Below are 16,360 nucleotides of genomic sequence, written 5' to 3' on the forward strand. Positions count from 1 at the left end.
AGTAATGTTAATTCAAGCTCATTTGTATATAATGATATAGTGCTACATGTGATTCATCATAATGAAGACACCCTATTAATAGAGCTAATGTAGCCGCACTAAGTGGGTTGAGGTAGATTAACCCTCGGCTGCATCAGTTAGGGAAGTACTGTCGGCGGTAGGGGAAGATAAAACATGCCAAGATAAAACACCTAATAGACTCTTCACGTTGTGGCTTACAGCCCTCATGTTCCGCCCCCTCAGTGTCAGTGGTCAAAGTATAAATACATCATGTCACCTTTAACCGGTGGCAGCTCCCACTCAGGGAGTCAGAGGGACCCACAGCCCACCCTGAGCGGATGTAACAGTTTACATTTTCTTACATGCTTTTTTTTCCCCTTTTGTTTGGAATATGATATCTTAATCTGCGTGGTTTTTTTCCTCTTTTTAAATAATTCGGGTAAAGTGCGTTGTTATAGCAACTCCTTCGGGCTCGCAACTGCTGTGTTCAAGGTCAGTATCACAACAGGTGCTGCGGAGGACAAACTGAAGAGCGTGACCGTGTGGCATTTAAACAGCCTACATTGTGAAGAGAGAACCGCCAGAGGTTTTAAGAAGAGTTCAAAATATATATACGTGCGGGTAATGTTATAGACCTGATTTTGAATGTGTTTTCTGCATCACAGCGTTATAATGCAAAATAACTAAATGAAGAACTTCATTCCAGAGGAGTTGTTTGGTTAAAAATAGCAGACAGCTGGAGGATACTTTGTTGATGTCTCCGAGTTAATCAGTGGAAAGTTGGCCATTCGCCCTCCACTGTTTATTTTACCTGATAATCACTGTAAGTTAAAATTCCTCATTGATGGTTGCTTTTAGGACTTCAAACAATTAAACACGAGCCACATGATATTGCATTATTTATTTACTTTTCTCTGATATAAGAAAACAGCTTCTTATGATGCAGGAGAGACACCAGCATACATCATATTTATATTTGGCATAGCATGAAGAAGTAGCAGATGTGTGCAAATCTGTTACTCGAGTGCAGTGCTGTTTACAATTTAATGAACTTTACTTGACTTTTTTTCCATTTTATGCAATTTTATTCTTGATACCATGATGGGACTACTGTACTTTTTACTTTACGTTTATTTGTCAAAGATAGTAACTAGTTACTTTGCAGAAAAATATTTTACATACAAAAGTGTCACTTCAGAAGTAAAACCTGGTTTAGTTGTGCAGATAAAGTGTTGACGGTTTCTGATGTCGGTGTGTTCAGGAGCCTCCGGAGCGCTTTCCGTCGGTGTCACCATGGGGATCAAAACTGCACTTCCCAAATATGAGATCTATTTCTACAACACGGTGCTTTGTCTGGCCATGTTCTGGGCTTCCAGCTGGATCTTTGACCTGTCCAGTTGTGAGTATGAGACAGTGCACACAAACACATGCAGAAAGAGTAGTAGAATATCCTTCCTGTGAAGTACAGTTCATATTCTGCTCATAAATATGACCCTGACACCGTTTGACATGAACACAATCACCTGTGTTGTAATCTACTCACATACATAAAAGTACTACATCAAATCTTTTGAAAAGTACTTAAACTAAAGGATAAGTCTGGTGATAGTCTAGATTTTCTTATTGTCTATCCAAGAAAAGACACAAAACAATGGCTCATTGTGAATATCTTCATACAACGGTTCATATGATACCGTACAGAAAAGTTACTCCTCATTTTTCTTGCTTTTTCCTGTGAAAGTCCAGCATCATGTGTCAATTTTCCACATTCATACAGTCTTTTCAAAATGACTTAAGTTAGGTTCAGGAAAAGATCGGCAAAAAAACGTGCCTTCATTAGGTTCAGGAAAGACCATGTATTGGGTATAAATAACTACGGAAATAGTGTTACTTAAGTACGGCAGTTAAGTGACAAATAAATCAACGCTGACTTCTTGTTTCACACAGGGCACAAACAGCGGTCTCCTGGGTGACAGAACGTTTTTTGTTTGACCCATCTTGCTCCCCTCCAGCTTTACTGTGTTGCTTTTTGTGGTCTTTATTCTTCCTCGCTCAAGATTACGTGGATGACATATGAATTCATTTTGTGGGATATCTACGAATTCCTGCGCGTTCATTTTTGTTGGTATAGCTAAGAGCGCTATGAGCTAACAGCCTGATTTACAAGTATTTTCTGCGTATCCAAAGCCTGATCTTGCTTATTCCTCTGTGCAGTAGAGCTCCAATGTTCAGTGAAGCAACACTTTTTTTTTATCATAAAAGAAGTTTATTTAGAAGTGATCCCACATACATGTTCTATAAAATGTGTATCAATCCACAACTTAAAATAGTCCCCAACAAATGCTTACTCCTGTTTGAGACATGTTTGCCAAAAAAACAACAGTGTCCAGCTGTTTTCAGAAATCACTGGGCTTTTTTGGAGAAAATCAAACCATGTATATGTGACCTGTTTAAAAAACAACAACAATAGGAACAAATGGACTTCAGGCCCGTGCCACACACTGCAGAGCCCTGCACACTCACACAGGTGTTTGATGATTCTGGCTGATTAGACCTCTGCTCAAGATGGACAGGTCTACGCAGCCTACTAATAAACATGGAGTTTATATACTAATGAAGATGATAAATCTGTAACAAAACTAGCATGAGTGAGTTGTCATGCATGCAACAGAAAGTTATTCTCCAACTATTTTGATAATTCATTACATTTAATACAATTAGTGTCCACCAATTAATCTGAGTGTACAAATTCGAAGTGTGAAATTCATGCTCTCTATAGTGCCCTCAAAAGTAGGAAAATCACAGGTGTTACCATTAACATTAATGGTGGCTCCGTTTTTCCCTTCTGTGACAAATGTCTTCTGTGTAAAAGGCTTGTCGTAACAATAACATAGTTTTAGAATGCAATGAGTCACATTTCAAAGATGTGAAAATTACAGATAATGACACAGAAAAATAAACTTAAATGATTATACTGACTTTCCAAAGGTAGAAAAGTGCAAGAAATGTATATGAGTGCAAACCAATGATATACAAAAGGCTGCTCAAATAAAATAACTTGTGATTAGTTACTTTCTGCATTCACACTCCCATGCAGATGTGCAAACAAAAAAAAAACATGTATGAACTTCTCAAATCTTATATTTTAGAGAAATCAGGGCCTTTGTTTGCAATGAGTCTGGACTGTAGACCTGATGTTGAGGCACGAGTTTAGCTTTGTGTTGAGCGGTCCCATACAGACAACACAATGTGCAGTATACTTACAGTACGCGGGCAGTGTCCCTGTGTGAGGGTGAAGAGTCGGTGCTATGCAGACCACGCAGAGGAGATCAGGTGTCAGTATTAATACCACAGAGCACAAGAGGAAAATAGGACTTGTGTTCACTTGTAACAAACGTTTCACTTCTGCATTCAAGGACAAGACAATTCTAATGAAAAAAACTAAATACATGATAGAAAATGTGTGTTGATGTGAGATATACTCATATAAAGCTTTGTCTCTTTAAATTTCTTTGTATTTTTTAAATTCACAATAGATTTTTTTCTTTCCTATTTTCAGCCAGTGCAAACAGAAAAACGTTCAAAACCAGCGTGAAGCCAGGATGGTACTACTTTGGGAGGAAAATGGTGAGACCACATTGATAGTTAATCAAGCCACTTGCCGTTGATGTGAAGATGTTTCTAACTTTTAGTTTTGTCATTGATCGACAGGATACGGCTGATTTTGAGTGGATGATGTGGTTTTCCACCTTCAGAGCGCACATCCTGTTTGCCCTCTCTGGCCATGTGCTGTTCGCCAAGATCTGCTCCATGTTGGCTCCACAGGTGCTTCTCCTGACTGACTGATTGATTAACTGATTGAAGAAGAGTGTAGTAGAGAGGATGTAAAGGACTCGGGTTTAATGATCCAAGCAAATGAGTGGCTTTGAAATGAGGTGAACGAAACACTCAGGTTTAGCTCTCACCGTGTCGTGTTATTAAGAACGCTTTGTGACATTTGAAATCCTCTTTGTCACAATTTATTTTTACAACATCGCACAGTCGCTTTTTATTAGCTGAACAGCTGATGATGAATGGGACCAGGTGGAAAGAATAGAAATAGAAATGTAGCTCTGTATTATGGCCGTTTGTTTGGTTAACAACACTGCAGAGTCTCACGGTGAAAGTCTTTCCATAAGTGTAGATTTTATAATATTTATTGCTTTGTGTAAACTTTGCCTTGATAATCAGTGGACATTTTCTCTACGTCTCTAAAGAGACGTTATTATCTGCAGCTTTCTGGAGCAATTTATATTATCAGCTAAAGCCAGACGTGAGCTGCATCATCAGAGAAAATAGATTTTTATTTTGGTGTCTATTTAAAAGGTGTCTTTACTGTGTCATTAATGCAACCAGTTGGTGGAAGACGTATTTAGATCCTTTACTTAAGTAAAAGTACTTATAATGCAGTGTGAATATACTCTATGAAAAAACAATCAGTAAATCTTACTTAATTAAAGTATCAAAAGTAAAAGTACTTCGGCAGTGAAATGTTCCCGGTCAGTGTTTTACTATTATGTATGTCAGGTTTTTGGATTAATATTGCGACTACATTAATGTATATCTCTGAAAAGGTTGTTTGTTTTGTAGAGTTTAATTAGCTTATGAAGTACGAGGATTTGCTTTCTCCATAAAGGAACACTTAATCTTTCAGTTTATCAGAAAAAAAATCTAAATCCCCAAATTCTGAGATACGTGTTTTTTTTTATATATGCAACATATAAAAATTGGAATTTGAACAGTAACTACAGCTGTCGGTTAAATGTAGACAATATTTGTCTCAGAGAAGTCTTTGTTATAGTTACATTCCATCACTGGTGGTGACGCTACATTTCTGTCCCACAGTACAGGTCCCTGGTCTACATGGTGTATGGGTTGCTGGCCGTGTGGACCAGTATGGGCTGGACCTACGTCACCCTCATCCTGTCCCACTGCATTCTGCTCTACACCATCTCCTTGGTGAAAATCCGCTGGCTCTGCTTCGTCACCGGTCTTTGCACCCTCGCTACGTTCAAGTGTGAACCCTTCGTGTCCTGGCAGGTAAACTGCTGGCACTTAACAGAAGTTACATTACAAACTCCATTAATATTAATGCATTTCCTGCTTTATTTCCCCCGTTTCTCCTCCATGTAGGCGGGCTTTGTGGAGGGTGACTTTGAGCTGCGTCATGTTCTCTTCTATGGAGGTTGTGGGTTTACTATCATGCGCTGTATGAGCTTTGCTCTGGAGAACTGCGAGAGGAAAGATGGAAACTACAACATCCTGGAGCTGCTCAAGTACAACTTCTACCTCCCCTTCTTCTATTTCGGGCCCATCATGACCTTTGATAAGTTTTATATTCAGGTAAGTTAACATAGGAAAAAACCTCCAAAGCAGCGTGGAGGTCTCGGGCTTTGTGACACGCGTCTGCTGCCCCCTGCAGGCCAACAAGTCCGACCTGACCAGGAAAGAGCGGGAGATGTGGAACATCAGTCTGCAGGGCCTGATTCACCTGGGAGCCATCATTGTAGTGGACGTCCTCTTCCATTTCGCGTACATCCTCACCATCCCCACCGACCTGAGGCTGCTGAAGCATGCCTCTGACTGGGCTCTAGGTCTGTGCCACCTCCCCGAAATGTAACGGTCTGACTTAATGCTGTGGCGTGATAACCACACTAGAGCACACTTGTTGGTGTGTGACAATACATTGACTGCATAGCTAATAATTGCATTGTTTCCAGTGGGCCTAGCTTACTTTAACCTGGTGTACGACTGGGTAAAAGCCGCTGTCATGTTCGGAGTCATCAACACAGTGTCCAGACTGGATCATCTGGACCCTCCCAAGCCACCAAAATGCATCACGATGCTCTACGTGTTTGCTGAAACGTGCGTTGAGTTCACACAGATCACGTTTGGCTCATTATAAAGTAGAAATCTGTAAATCTAATCCTGTTTTTTTTTTTTTTTTTTGGTCTTTCACAGTCATTTTAACAGAGGGATCAACGAGTGGCTGTGCAAGTGAGATCAATAAATTGAATTAAAATCGTATTGATCTTGACACATTTAGAGGTCCTGATGCTGACTCATTATCCACAGGTACGTGTACGATTACCTGGGTGGAAAACATGAGAACGTGGTGAAGGAGCTGGTGGCTACACTGTGCACCTTCGGCGTCACCATCCTGTGGCTGGGACCCTGCGAGGCGGTGCTGGTCTGGGCTTTCTTTAACTGTTTCGGCCTCAACTTTGAGCTGTGGACCGCCAAGTTCTTCTCCATGGAGCCTTTTGCTTCGTTTGAGGTTTGTAAGCTGAGGTTGGCTTTTACATTTCAGTTGGGATGCTGACACAAAATGCTTTTTTCCTTTATTAATAATGTTTAATTTACAGACGGCCATGCCAGAAGCGACATCCCGCCGGATCAGAGCCGTCTTCAATACTTTGAACTTCTGGACCATTGTGTTATACAACATCCTGGCCTTGAACAGTTTGGACTTTGCCAAGTTGGTCGCAAAGCGGCTGCTTCTTAAAGGTGATTTAGGTTATTTTTTCATTTTGAAAAGAGGGTATGAAATGTGGTTCAACTCTATTGACAGGTTGTTGTTTTTTTACTTTCCCAGGCTTCCCTATAACCACCATCATAGTCATGTTTGTGACCTACTGCCTGATTCAAGTGATTAAGGAGAGAGAGAGGAGGCAGGCCCTTATCGACGACCCCGATCCTCTTCCTCCTGCTCCCCCTCAGAGCGCCGCCACTGTTGCAGCTGCAGCTGCACCCACTGCTGCTCAACCAGTCGCAGATCCCAGCAAGGAAAAAGCAGAGTAGATGTTTGATGTTGGCTTCACGAATAGCGAAGGATGTAAACAGCCAAGAGTATGATCGGCTGTCAACATTTCTAAACCATGAATTGTGGATTGATGCTCAGTATTAACTGTAAATACGTTTACCACCATTTAACTGTTTATACCTAGAAGGGGAAAAAAATTGAGGTGAATGAAAGACACTTACTTAAATATGATAGTATAATGTCCAGTAGCCACTGAAAATGAACAACAATAAGTGTAACAACACTGTGGGGGTGTCAAAACTGAAACCTTTGTCATCAATGCAAAAAATAAACTGAAAAGATTTGTTCAAATATTTGGTGTCTGTATGGAGAGTTTCCCTTCTGATGGAGCGGTTTAAATATGAATGAGAGAACGGTGCTTTTTTTCCAGTACGTGAGTCAGTGTTGAGTCTCGTCATTTGGCTTGTAAATGTATTTCTGTAGCGTTACATCAGCAGTTGGCAGTTTTATTTCTGTTTGATGCCTCCACACTGGAAACACTTTAAACTCTGGTCACACCTGTAGTGAATCACTGGACCTGAACATGTGATAAAAGATATTTACTGACAGTTAAATAAGGGTTAACTTTCGATTTTTTAAACAGCTAATGTATGTCTAAAACGCCTTGTATAAAAACATGTATTGTAAAAACATATCTACAGTGAATATATATTGTCATTTGAAAAAGGCTTAATAATTCCCTTCAACAGTCTGTATCAGTAGTTTTTAGCAAACATTCCTAAAACAAAAGTAAATTGTCTTTGTTGGAGACTATTTTAAGCTGCGGATGAATACACATTTGGTGATCTGGTGAGTATTTCCGGCCGCAGAGCGTTGTATGTGGCATTTATGAAAATAAACAAAATAAACTGGGCACAAAGGAGAAACATACATCAGGCTTTGGCAACCCAGAAAATAATGTTGGTAATATTGCAATAATGACTCAGTCACAGAGTCCACAGGGGGCAGCCTCTTAACACATCTACTCTAGATCCACCCGTGACTCAGGATGGACATATTTCCCATGAAGCAATGCTGTCAGCTGTCTTGAGAGTGGGTGGACGTTCCTGGGGAGCGGGTAGGGGTGGGGTTGGAGGTGGGACAGGGGATTGAAGCGTGGATATTGCATTTCATGTTCCAGAACGAAGCCCATAGCTCCACACCGTGCCCCCCGGACTATAAATAACCTACCAGTTGGAGCTCAGTTGAAGGGTCAGAACAGCTGAAGGAGTGGGACGTCCCTGTGTTCAGCTGCTAATAGCAGACTGACTGTGCCTCTGAATCCTCTTTCAAGGCTAGAAACTAAAATTCTGCTATAAAGAAGATCCATTTTGTTTGATTTTAAGCCTCTAAAAGGCTCCTCAAACTCTCCCTGCCAGGAACGATGGCTCTGCCGATAGAGCCCATGGACGAACCCAGGATGTACCAGCAGACGTTGCTCCAGGACGGCCTGTTTGAGCTGCTGGAGAACGACAAGCTGGTTGACTGTGTGCTGAAGATCAAAGACAAGGAGTTCCCCTGCCACCGGCTGGTCCTGTGCGCCTGCAGCTCTTACTTCCGCTCCATCTTTCTGTCCGACCTGGAGGAGAGCAAGAAGAAAGAGATTGTCTTGGAGGATGTAGAGCCTGGCGTCATGGGGCTGATCCTCAAGTACCTGTACACCTCCAAAATCAACGTGACAGAGCAGAACGTCCAGGACATCTTCGCCGTGGCTAATGTGTACCAGATCCCTTCAATTTTTACTGTTTGTGTGTCTTTCCTACAGAAGCGCCTGAGCCTCAGCAACTGTCTGGCTATCTTCAGGCTCGGCCTGATGCTGGACTGTCCAAGGTTGGCCGTCTCTGCCCGAAACTACGCCTGCGAGCGCTTTCAGCTCATCTCCAGAGATGAGGAGTTCTTCCAACTGCTCCCCAGCGAGTTGGCAGCCATTTTAGCAAACGACAATCTGAACGTAGAGACCGAGGAGGCTGTGTTCGAGGCTTTGATGAACTGGATGTCCCGGGACACTGAGGGCAGAGAGAAAGATCTGCCAGGTTTGCTGGATTGCGTTCGCTTGCGTCTGGTAAAGGAGGATTACCTGAAAGAAAAGGTGGAGAAACACAAACTGATCTCCTTTAATCCTGAGCTGCAGCAGAAACTCCAGCTGATCAGGGACGCTCATGCCGGGAAAATGCCGGAGGTTAAAAAAAGCAAAAAGGAGGACGGAGGAGCAGAGGGAGATGGGGAAAATGAGGATAAAGAGGAAGAGGAAGGTCTTCTACCAGGCATCCTGAATGATAACCTGCGATTTGGCATGTTTGTCAGGAACCTGATACTGATGGTGAATGAGGCAGGTGCTGTGGCCTACGATCCGACTGGGAACGAATGCTTCTTAGCATCACTTTCCACACAGATTCCCAAGAACCACACCAGCCTGGTCACCAAGGAGAACCAGATCTTTGCTGCAGGAGGATTATTCTTTGATGAACAGAACAAAGAAGATCCACTGTGCTCTTATTTCCTACAGGTAGGAAAGAAGTAATACATATTCTGTTGCTAACAATTAAAGTGACCTGCTGATGATGCGCCATATTTGTATTAAACCTGTTTAAAACTGCTTCTCCAATGGTGGTTGTGTTTAAACCCACAAAACTGTCTTTTACATTCTAATCGTGATCAAGTTTCCAAAGATAGTAAATATGTCAGGGTGAATTCTGGGAAAATGTGGATAAAATGATGCACCATGACATCTAGAATTTATCTGTTTTGATGAAATCGTGCCATAGAGCTGCCATAGAGCTTCAATAAAGGTGGAAAAAGATGATTTTTCCAGCCTTATTCATGCATCTACATAAGGGGAGATAAATAAGAGATGTTAAGAGTTCATCTACCTGCTGTGTTGCATGTGCTACAGCATGTCTACTTCAGGTGGTGTAAACGTAACCCCATTCACAAATGTTTGACCTCAGTATGACCCGGCCACTGCTGATTGGCTGGGGATGCCTCCCCTCCCGTCTCCCCGCTTCCTGTTTGGGCTGGGTGAGGCTGAGAACTCCATCTTTGTCTTGGGAGGGAGGGAACTGAAGGAGCAGGAGCAGACGCTGGACTCAGTTTTGGTCTACGACAGACAGTGAGTACAAGTCAAAGTTAATGTAAATCATTGAACGGATTGCTGTTCTCCGGACTGAATCCTAATAAATGTACACCTTTACAGATCTTTTAAATGGGGTGAATCAGAGCAACTTCCTTACCCGGTCTACGGACATGCAACCATATCCCACAATGATGTTGTTTATGTGATTGGGGGAAAGGGAGACGACAAGTGAGTATTAAGTGGGATCAAAATATTAATATTCATCGGCGAGTGCGAAGGCTTTATTCATTAATCCTGCAACACATGGAGTAGGAATATGTTTCTTAACAGAAATCATATAAAGAGACATGTGTTCTTTGTCTCTCTTGTGAAAAGGAGCTGCCTGAAGAAGATGTGTGCATATGACGCCAGGAGATTTGAGTGGAAGGAGCTCGCTCCCATGAAGGTTGCACGTTCTTTATTTGGAGCCACTGTTCATAAAGACAAAATATATGTGGCGGCAGGAGTCACTGACACCGGGCTGACAAACACTGTGGAGGTGTACGACATCGCAACGAACAAGTGAGTTCCTCGAAATCAGTGAGTCAGGCTGGCAAAAGTCGCTGTGGGTGCCACACACAGTTGCTGGCCCCACAGCAAACTGCCTAGGGCATTAAGTTACCAGGGGGACCCTCAAATTACAAATGTGATGTACTGCGCTCTTTGTTTGTGCACTTTGCAGAAACAGGAAATCACACTGAAGAGATATTGTTTGTTCACTGGGTTAATGCATTTTCAAATTGCTTTTACTGAATAAAATTGCTGTTCACTTGTTGCTTTTCTCTGCAACGAATAACACTTAAAAAGGTTACATTTTGCTTCAAAATATAAATTAGAGGTGTACTGCTACTGAACTGTGCCTCTATTTGTGTGCGTTTACATTTTTCAGGTGGTCAGACTTTGAAGTGTTTCCCCAGGAGCGTAGCTCTTTAAACCTGGTGTCTTTGGCTGGCTTGCTGTATGCTGTAGGAGGTTTTGCCATGATGCCTTTGGAGGACAGCGAAGAGATTGTTCCCAAAGAGATGAACGACATCTGGAGGTGGGTCATAACAGATTCATTAATTCATCAAGCTCCTGGTAGTTTTCTTTTTAGATGTGATTCGATGAAATTGCACTTTGTCACTTTGGACCACCTTTTTAAGAGAAAGTAAAACAGGAAGTCTCACTAATCATCTCAATAATTAATTTTAACCATTTGCGCTGTGCTGTTAATTTAGCCAAAATGTGTGTGTTGTGATCCATGATGTATAAAAACATTACCAGCACTTTTTTTTTCCAGTGTGTGTCTAAGATTTACCTTAGAGTCTGTTAACCTCCTCAGGTTTGATGAGCCGGACAGCAAGTGGAAGGGGATCCTCAAAGAGATCCAGTACGCTGCAGGGGCCACTATTCTGGGGGTCCGCCTCAACACCCTGCGTCTCACCAAGATGTAAACGTCCTCTGGTCCCTGCTTGTTAACAGAGATCTATGCACAGTGACATCTTGCATTTGAAGAGACATTATGAGCACACTGTGGTGTTCAGTTTGTTTTATTTTACCCTCTGCTACAGTATAGCAGTTCTGATGATGTAGCTGATTGTACTTCTAGCTCATGCACAATTTTGTTTTTGGATTGAAGCCATTTTCACATGCGTTTAAGTGATTTTAACCCGATTGAGATTGTAAAACCGTAAACAATCTGTAACCTGTTGACATTTTTTGCACTGTAATGGAATAAACTATAAGTATCTAACACCAAAAACGTACGTGACAATCATGGAAAATGTGTTGTGCAGACGTTGTGCATTTCTTAACAGATGGTAGCAAAGTCATAATGTAAGAGCCTTTAGAGAGTTGACTGGAACGTGATAGTTATAAAAAACAATTTCAGTAATGTGCAAAAACAAAAACACAGCACACATCTCCATTTGCAATAATATATCTATACTGTTTAATATTGAAATGATTTCATTACGTTCTGCTGTGTTACAGACAGTAAACACTAGTCAATAATACAATAAAAGACAGAAAATACAGTCTAATGTTATTAGCACCTCTAGACACTATTGTCCTTGTACGGTTTTTAGTATTTTAATATAGCTGAACTTGACATCTACTGCTTACACATGGTCTTTGTACACCAGAGTTAACTAAGACATAGTGTTTACATTATGAAGAAGAGAATCAGTAAATAACAGTACACATGAATTAACAAAGCGGCAGTATGATTAGGTATGGGAAATGTAGAGGGTATGAGGATAATACATCTTTGAATTGGCATTGGTGCCTATTGTTATAATCACATGTATTTTTGCCCAAAAAGGGGGAAAGTCACCACCAAACAAACTTCTGAGAACAGTCAACCAAACTTCCACATGCAGAGTAACCAACATTTCATTTCACAGTTCATATGGAGCCCAGAAACTGACATAATGTATTCAAAGATGATCAAATACAACTGAACACATTTCTAATAACAATATTGTCAGTTAAAATAATGAACTTTACTTTAATCTCAACTCAGCAATTTAGAGGACTGCAGGCTAGTTAATTAGCTTAACTGGAAACCCTGGTGGCTAAACACACCAGCAATGTCAGCTAGCTGCACATAGCTGAAGCTAACCTTGGTTATACAACTATACCAGCCATTACACACAACTGTAATGATCAATATACTCTACTATATACCTTAATGATGTCTTATCACTTTATAAACTCTTGTGACGCTAAAGCATTTTAGCCAACAAGCTAACAAAAAAGGCTAGCTAAGGCTAATTGGCATTAGCTAGCTAATAAAGCTAATAATTATATCTTTTGTCTTCATCACAGACCAAAGTAATTGTCAGACTTTATATTCTATAACCCTGTATGTGTATGTATGTATATATATATATATATATATATATATATATATATATGTGTGTGTGTGTGTATGTGATTTTAAAAAACAAAACTAAGCAAAAATACAAAGAGTAGCTAATTGCTTTTAAATAGTAATAATTCTCAATTAATCGATTACTTGATTAAAATGTCTTGTTTTGCCCGACCAACCCAAAACTATTGAGTTTACTATCATAGCAGACATAATAAAATATTCACATTTAAGAAGCTGAAACATGACAATTTTATAATTTCTCAAGATTAATCGATTATCAAAGTAGTTGTTATTAATACATTTTCTGTTACTCCATTCTAATCATTTAACAAACAATATTATTTCTTTAAGGAATTCAGTTATATTCATGATTTGTTTGGTAACCTTTTGTCGGTTTTGGGGCTCCATAAATTTGCACCCAAAATAAGATTAAAAAACAAACTAAAAAACTAAAATGCTCCTCCGTCCTTACAAAACAGCCAATTCTTTCATTTTCAAAAGAGTAACACATTTCTTTAAATTCGTACATACACACAATGCTTTCTCGACAATAGCTTCATGAATTCTTAGATACTGCTACTAAAATAAAACGGCAATATTCCCAAAACTTTTCTTGAAGCTGAAGGCAACAGGATTAAATCATTTTGGATTCACACTCCGACTCTAGCAGCTAAACCCCAAAACTACAAGTCCCAGTAGAGACCCTACTTGGCAAACCCATGAGCACTCTGTTTTGCACAACCTTCCATGCTGAATGCTTCATTATGTGACATTTGCCTTGAGTGCGATGCAGAATGCTCAGTCACTGTGGTGTCTAGGCTGCTACTTCATCACTGACAAACCCTCATTTAACAACATGGGCAGGTCCATCTTTTCCTAATCTAATACAAGCCTTTGGCTGCTAGCCTTAGTTCAGGATAATTTGATTATAAAAACACATTAAGCCTAGTTGCCTAGAATATAGAACTCCTAAAGACTGTGCAAAATGTCCCTTCTCAGTTTCCAGAATATAAGCTGTATAATATTAAATCAGAAAAACATACACTTAAAGAGATTCAATGTTATATTCTTTTTAAGATTTGGGAGACGTCAGGGCTTATAAATGTCTGTCTGATACATTCTTAATGCACAGTGTTGCTTTGATGACGTCTCAGATGGGTTTTGTCTTGTTTGCAGCTGGATTAAGGGAGGACTTGTTCACTAAATTATCAAACAAAAGCTAAGGATTAACATTTGAATCCTGCTTGTAAAGTGGATTTAGAATGCCACACTTCCTCCGAAAGCCTTGTCATGAACTATATATGTTTAGTGTGAAAAGTGGGTTAAAACAAATAATCTGTTGTTTATAATATTATAAAGTTTGTTTGATTCATTATACCAGCAATTGATTAATACTGGTTTCGTAGATCATAACTTGTGTAGATTATAATATAATATTTAAAACTGATTCCAAGCAGGTAAATATATTAGGACTTCTTTTTGCTTCATTTTCCAAATCCATTTGGTCTAAATAAAACGTTAATTCAGAGGACTTAACACCGGTCAAGGCAACATTTCTGGCAGGAATTGCATTTTTGAAATTTCCTATAATCTTATGCCATGGAAAAATCAAAAAAGCACACCTGCCATCAGCAGAGTTTGATTAATATAACTGCTACTGTATCAGCCTTCAAACCACACTAGCTGAACTGTAATATAAAGTGCTCGCAATAATAGATCTTTCTCATTACTCAATTGGCAACCGACAACTTCCTTTACATTTTCTCCTTGCATGAAATATAACAGTCACATATAAAAGCCCCTTCAATAGGAGCAAACTGGTAAGAGCTAAAACTAATTTCTCTTAATTTGGGTAGTGACTGGGGAACAAGTCAATAAGAAACAGCCATAGCTGTACTGTATGCATCATCAGGGAGTCGTCACAAATTATTGTTAAAAGAGCGTCTTAGTGTCATACAGGAAGACTGAAACACAGAAACACCAGTTAGGGAGCAGGGTGAACCATAACTCACTCCTCTGCCACTTTTCCAACTTAGTAACCACAAACTCTGCTCTGAATTTGAACAAATAATACAACAATTGACTGTAGTTTGTTAATCATTTAAGAGCGTCGATATCCACACGGTACGTTTAAGCGTAAAATGTATGCGTTTGGATTCAGCCGGCTGTGTGGAAATGTTTTTTTCATGACACAACTCTGCTATCTATTGCTCACCTTGTATCTGCAAACATGTTCCCCGTTATGGGCTAGTGTGGCAATCAAATTCAAAGTGCATAAATCAGTAGTATTCACTACTATCCCTCCTCTTTTACCATCAGCCACTATCATCATCCATAACATGGAAACATTCAAATCCCTCAGAGTATAAGGCGAATACACAAACTATAACCACAGTATCTCAGTATTGTCTCTTGGGCTAGTGCTTCTGAAAACGGTGATGAATACTTGACAAGTAACGTTACATTTGAGCCTTTCTAATGATCCAAAAGTACTAGGAGTGTCTCCAGGGATAAATAGAGATACATTGTGCACGATAATGTACTCTTAAGGGGGGCTTTTCTCTTTCTTTTGTGTAGCTAACAGAGTGCAGTTTACTAAGCTACCACAAGAGAGCAACAGTCCTTATGTTTAGTCCTCTCTCTGCCAACAATCAGAAGCCCCCCCATCTACCAATGACTAGATAAATTCTTAGATGGGTATAACATTTTGGCAGTTACCTCATCAAACTGCCCACATTTCGTAAATAGTTTCTCATTTCTGACCCTGGAGCTCCCTGTCCAGTAAGGCTAGATTGGATTTATCACAGCCAGAATATATATTCAACAATTTAACGGCTCTAGACTCTTCATTTAAAGGGCAGTCTCAAACTGGACCCTGTACAAAAGCAGCAAATCAAAGTACAAAACGTGTGTTTGACACATGAAGAAACAAAAGAAAAAGTACCATTATCAAATAGCATCTGATGTGGCCCTAACCATTTAACCATGGCAGTTTAAACAATACATGTAACTGGGGTGAGATAAGAGACATAAGACTACACTAAGGTGCTTACATTTTGTCTTTTAAATAAAACAATGAACAGCTTATTACATTTACAAAAGCTTATCCACAAATTCCAACATTCGGAAGTACCAGCCAAGACGCACATGGGGGCACATTCAAATGACTCTCCAAATGTAAACATGAGGAATTAATCACAAGGAAGAAACACATCTTAACAATATTTACAGGTTAACACTACAAGTAGGCTATCTATAGATAAAGTGAGCGGGAGTGCATCAATAGTGCACAAGAGACTCTTTTTGGATAATTAATTGATTGAAATGTCAGATTTAAAAATAAATATTTTGACATTTTGTGAAGTTGCTTTAGTTTTCTTGCAGTGAGTTAGCGGATAAGATAGATACCACTCTCATATGTGTATGCTAAATATGAAGTGTAAAAACATAAATTTGTGATCTCACAGGAAGCCAAGTCTGGCTAGCTAATAAAACAATGGGTTTTTTACACTTTTTCTTTTTTTTTTCAAAGAATAAAACAACATTTAACGTG

General features: G+C 39.9%; 2 protein-coding genes across 4 annotated transcripts; both read left to right on the forward strand.

Annotated features, from left to right (window-relative positions):
• The first annotated feature begins 307 nt into the window (after positions 1 to 307).
• Positions 308 to 7,155, forward strand: hhatlb (hedgehog acyltransferase like, b). Of its 3 annotated transcripts, none has more exons than XM_079181313.1 (12): positions 308 to 492; positions 1,262 to 1,399; positions 3,560 to 3,627; positions 3,712 to 3,825; positions 4,885 to 5,079; positions 5,173 to 5,382; positions 5,462 to 5,633; positions 5,760 to 5,904; positions 6,001 to 6,036; positions 6,115 to 6,316; positions 6,405 to 6,546; positions 6,635 to 7,155. In XM_079181313.1, the coding sequence occupies exons 2-12, from the start codon at positions 1,294 to 1,296 to the stop codon at positions 6,838 to 6,840; spliced, it is 1,596 nt and encodes a 531-aa protein (XP_079037439.1). In that variant the 5' UTR covers positions 308 to 492; positions 1,262 to 1,293; the 3' UTR covers positions 6,841 to 7,155. The 3 variants fall into 3 exon arrangements, with proteins under 3 accessions (XP_079037439.1, XP_079037440.1, XP_079037441.1); XM_079181314.1 differs by having other exon boundaries at positions 481 to 621; XM_079181315.1 differs by lacking the exon at positions 308 to 492 and adding an exon at positions 514 to 615.
• Positions 7,156 to 8,063: 908 nt separating this feature from the next.
• klhl40b (kelch-like family member 40b) lies at positions 8,064 to 11,683 on the forward strand. Its single transcript, XM_079181317.1, has 6 exons — positions 8,064 to 9,347; positions 9,790 to 9,950; positions 10,035 to 10,142; positions 10,290 to 10,475; positions 10,843 to 10,992; positions 11,275 to 11,683. Exons 1-6 carry the CDS (start codon positions 8,226 to 8,228, stop codon positions 11,384 to 11,386), a joined length of 1,839 nt encoding a protein of 612 aa, XP_079037443.1. The 5' UTR covers positions 8,064 to 8,225; the 3' UTR covers positions 11,387 to 11,683.
• Positions 11,684 to 16,360: the final 4,677 nt, after the last annotated feature.

Source organism: Pholis gunnellus (assembly GCF_910591455.1).
Source record: "Pholis gunnellus genome assembly, chromosome: 20".
In the NCBI taxonomy this organism is placed as follows: Eukaryota; Metazoa; Chordata; class Actinopteri; order Perciformes; family Pholidae; genus Pholis; species Pholis gunnellus.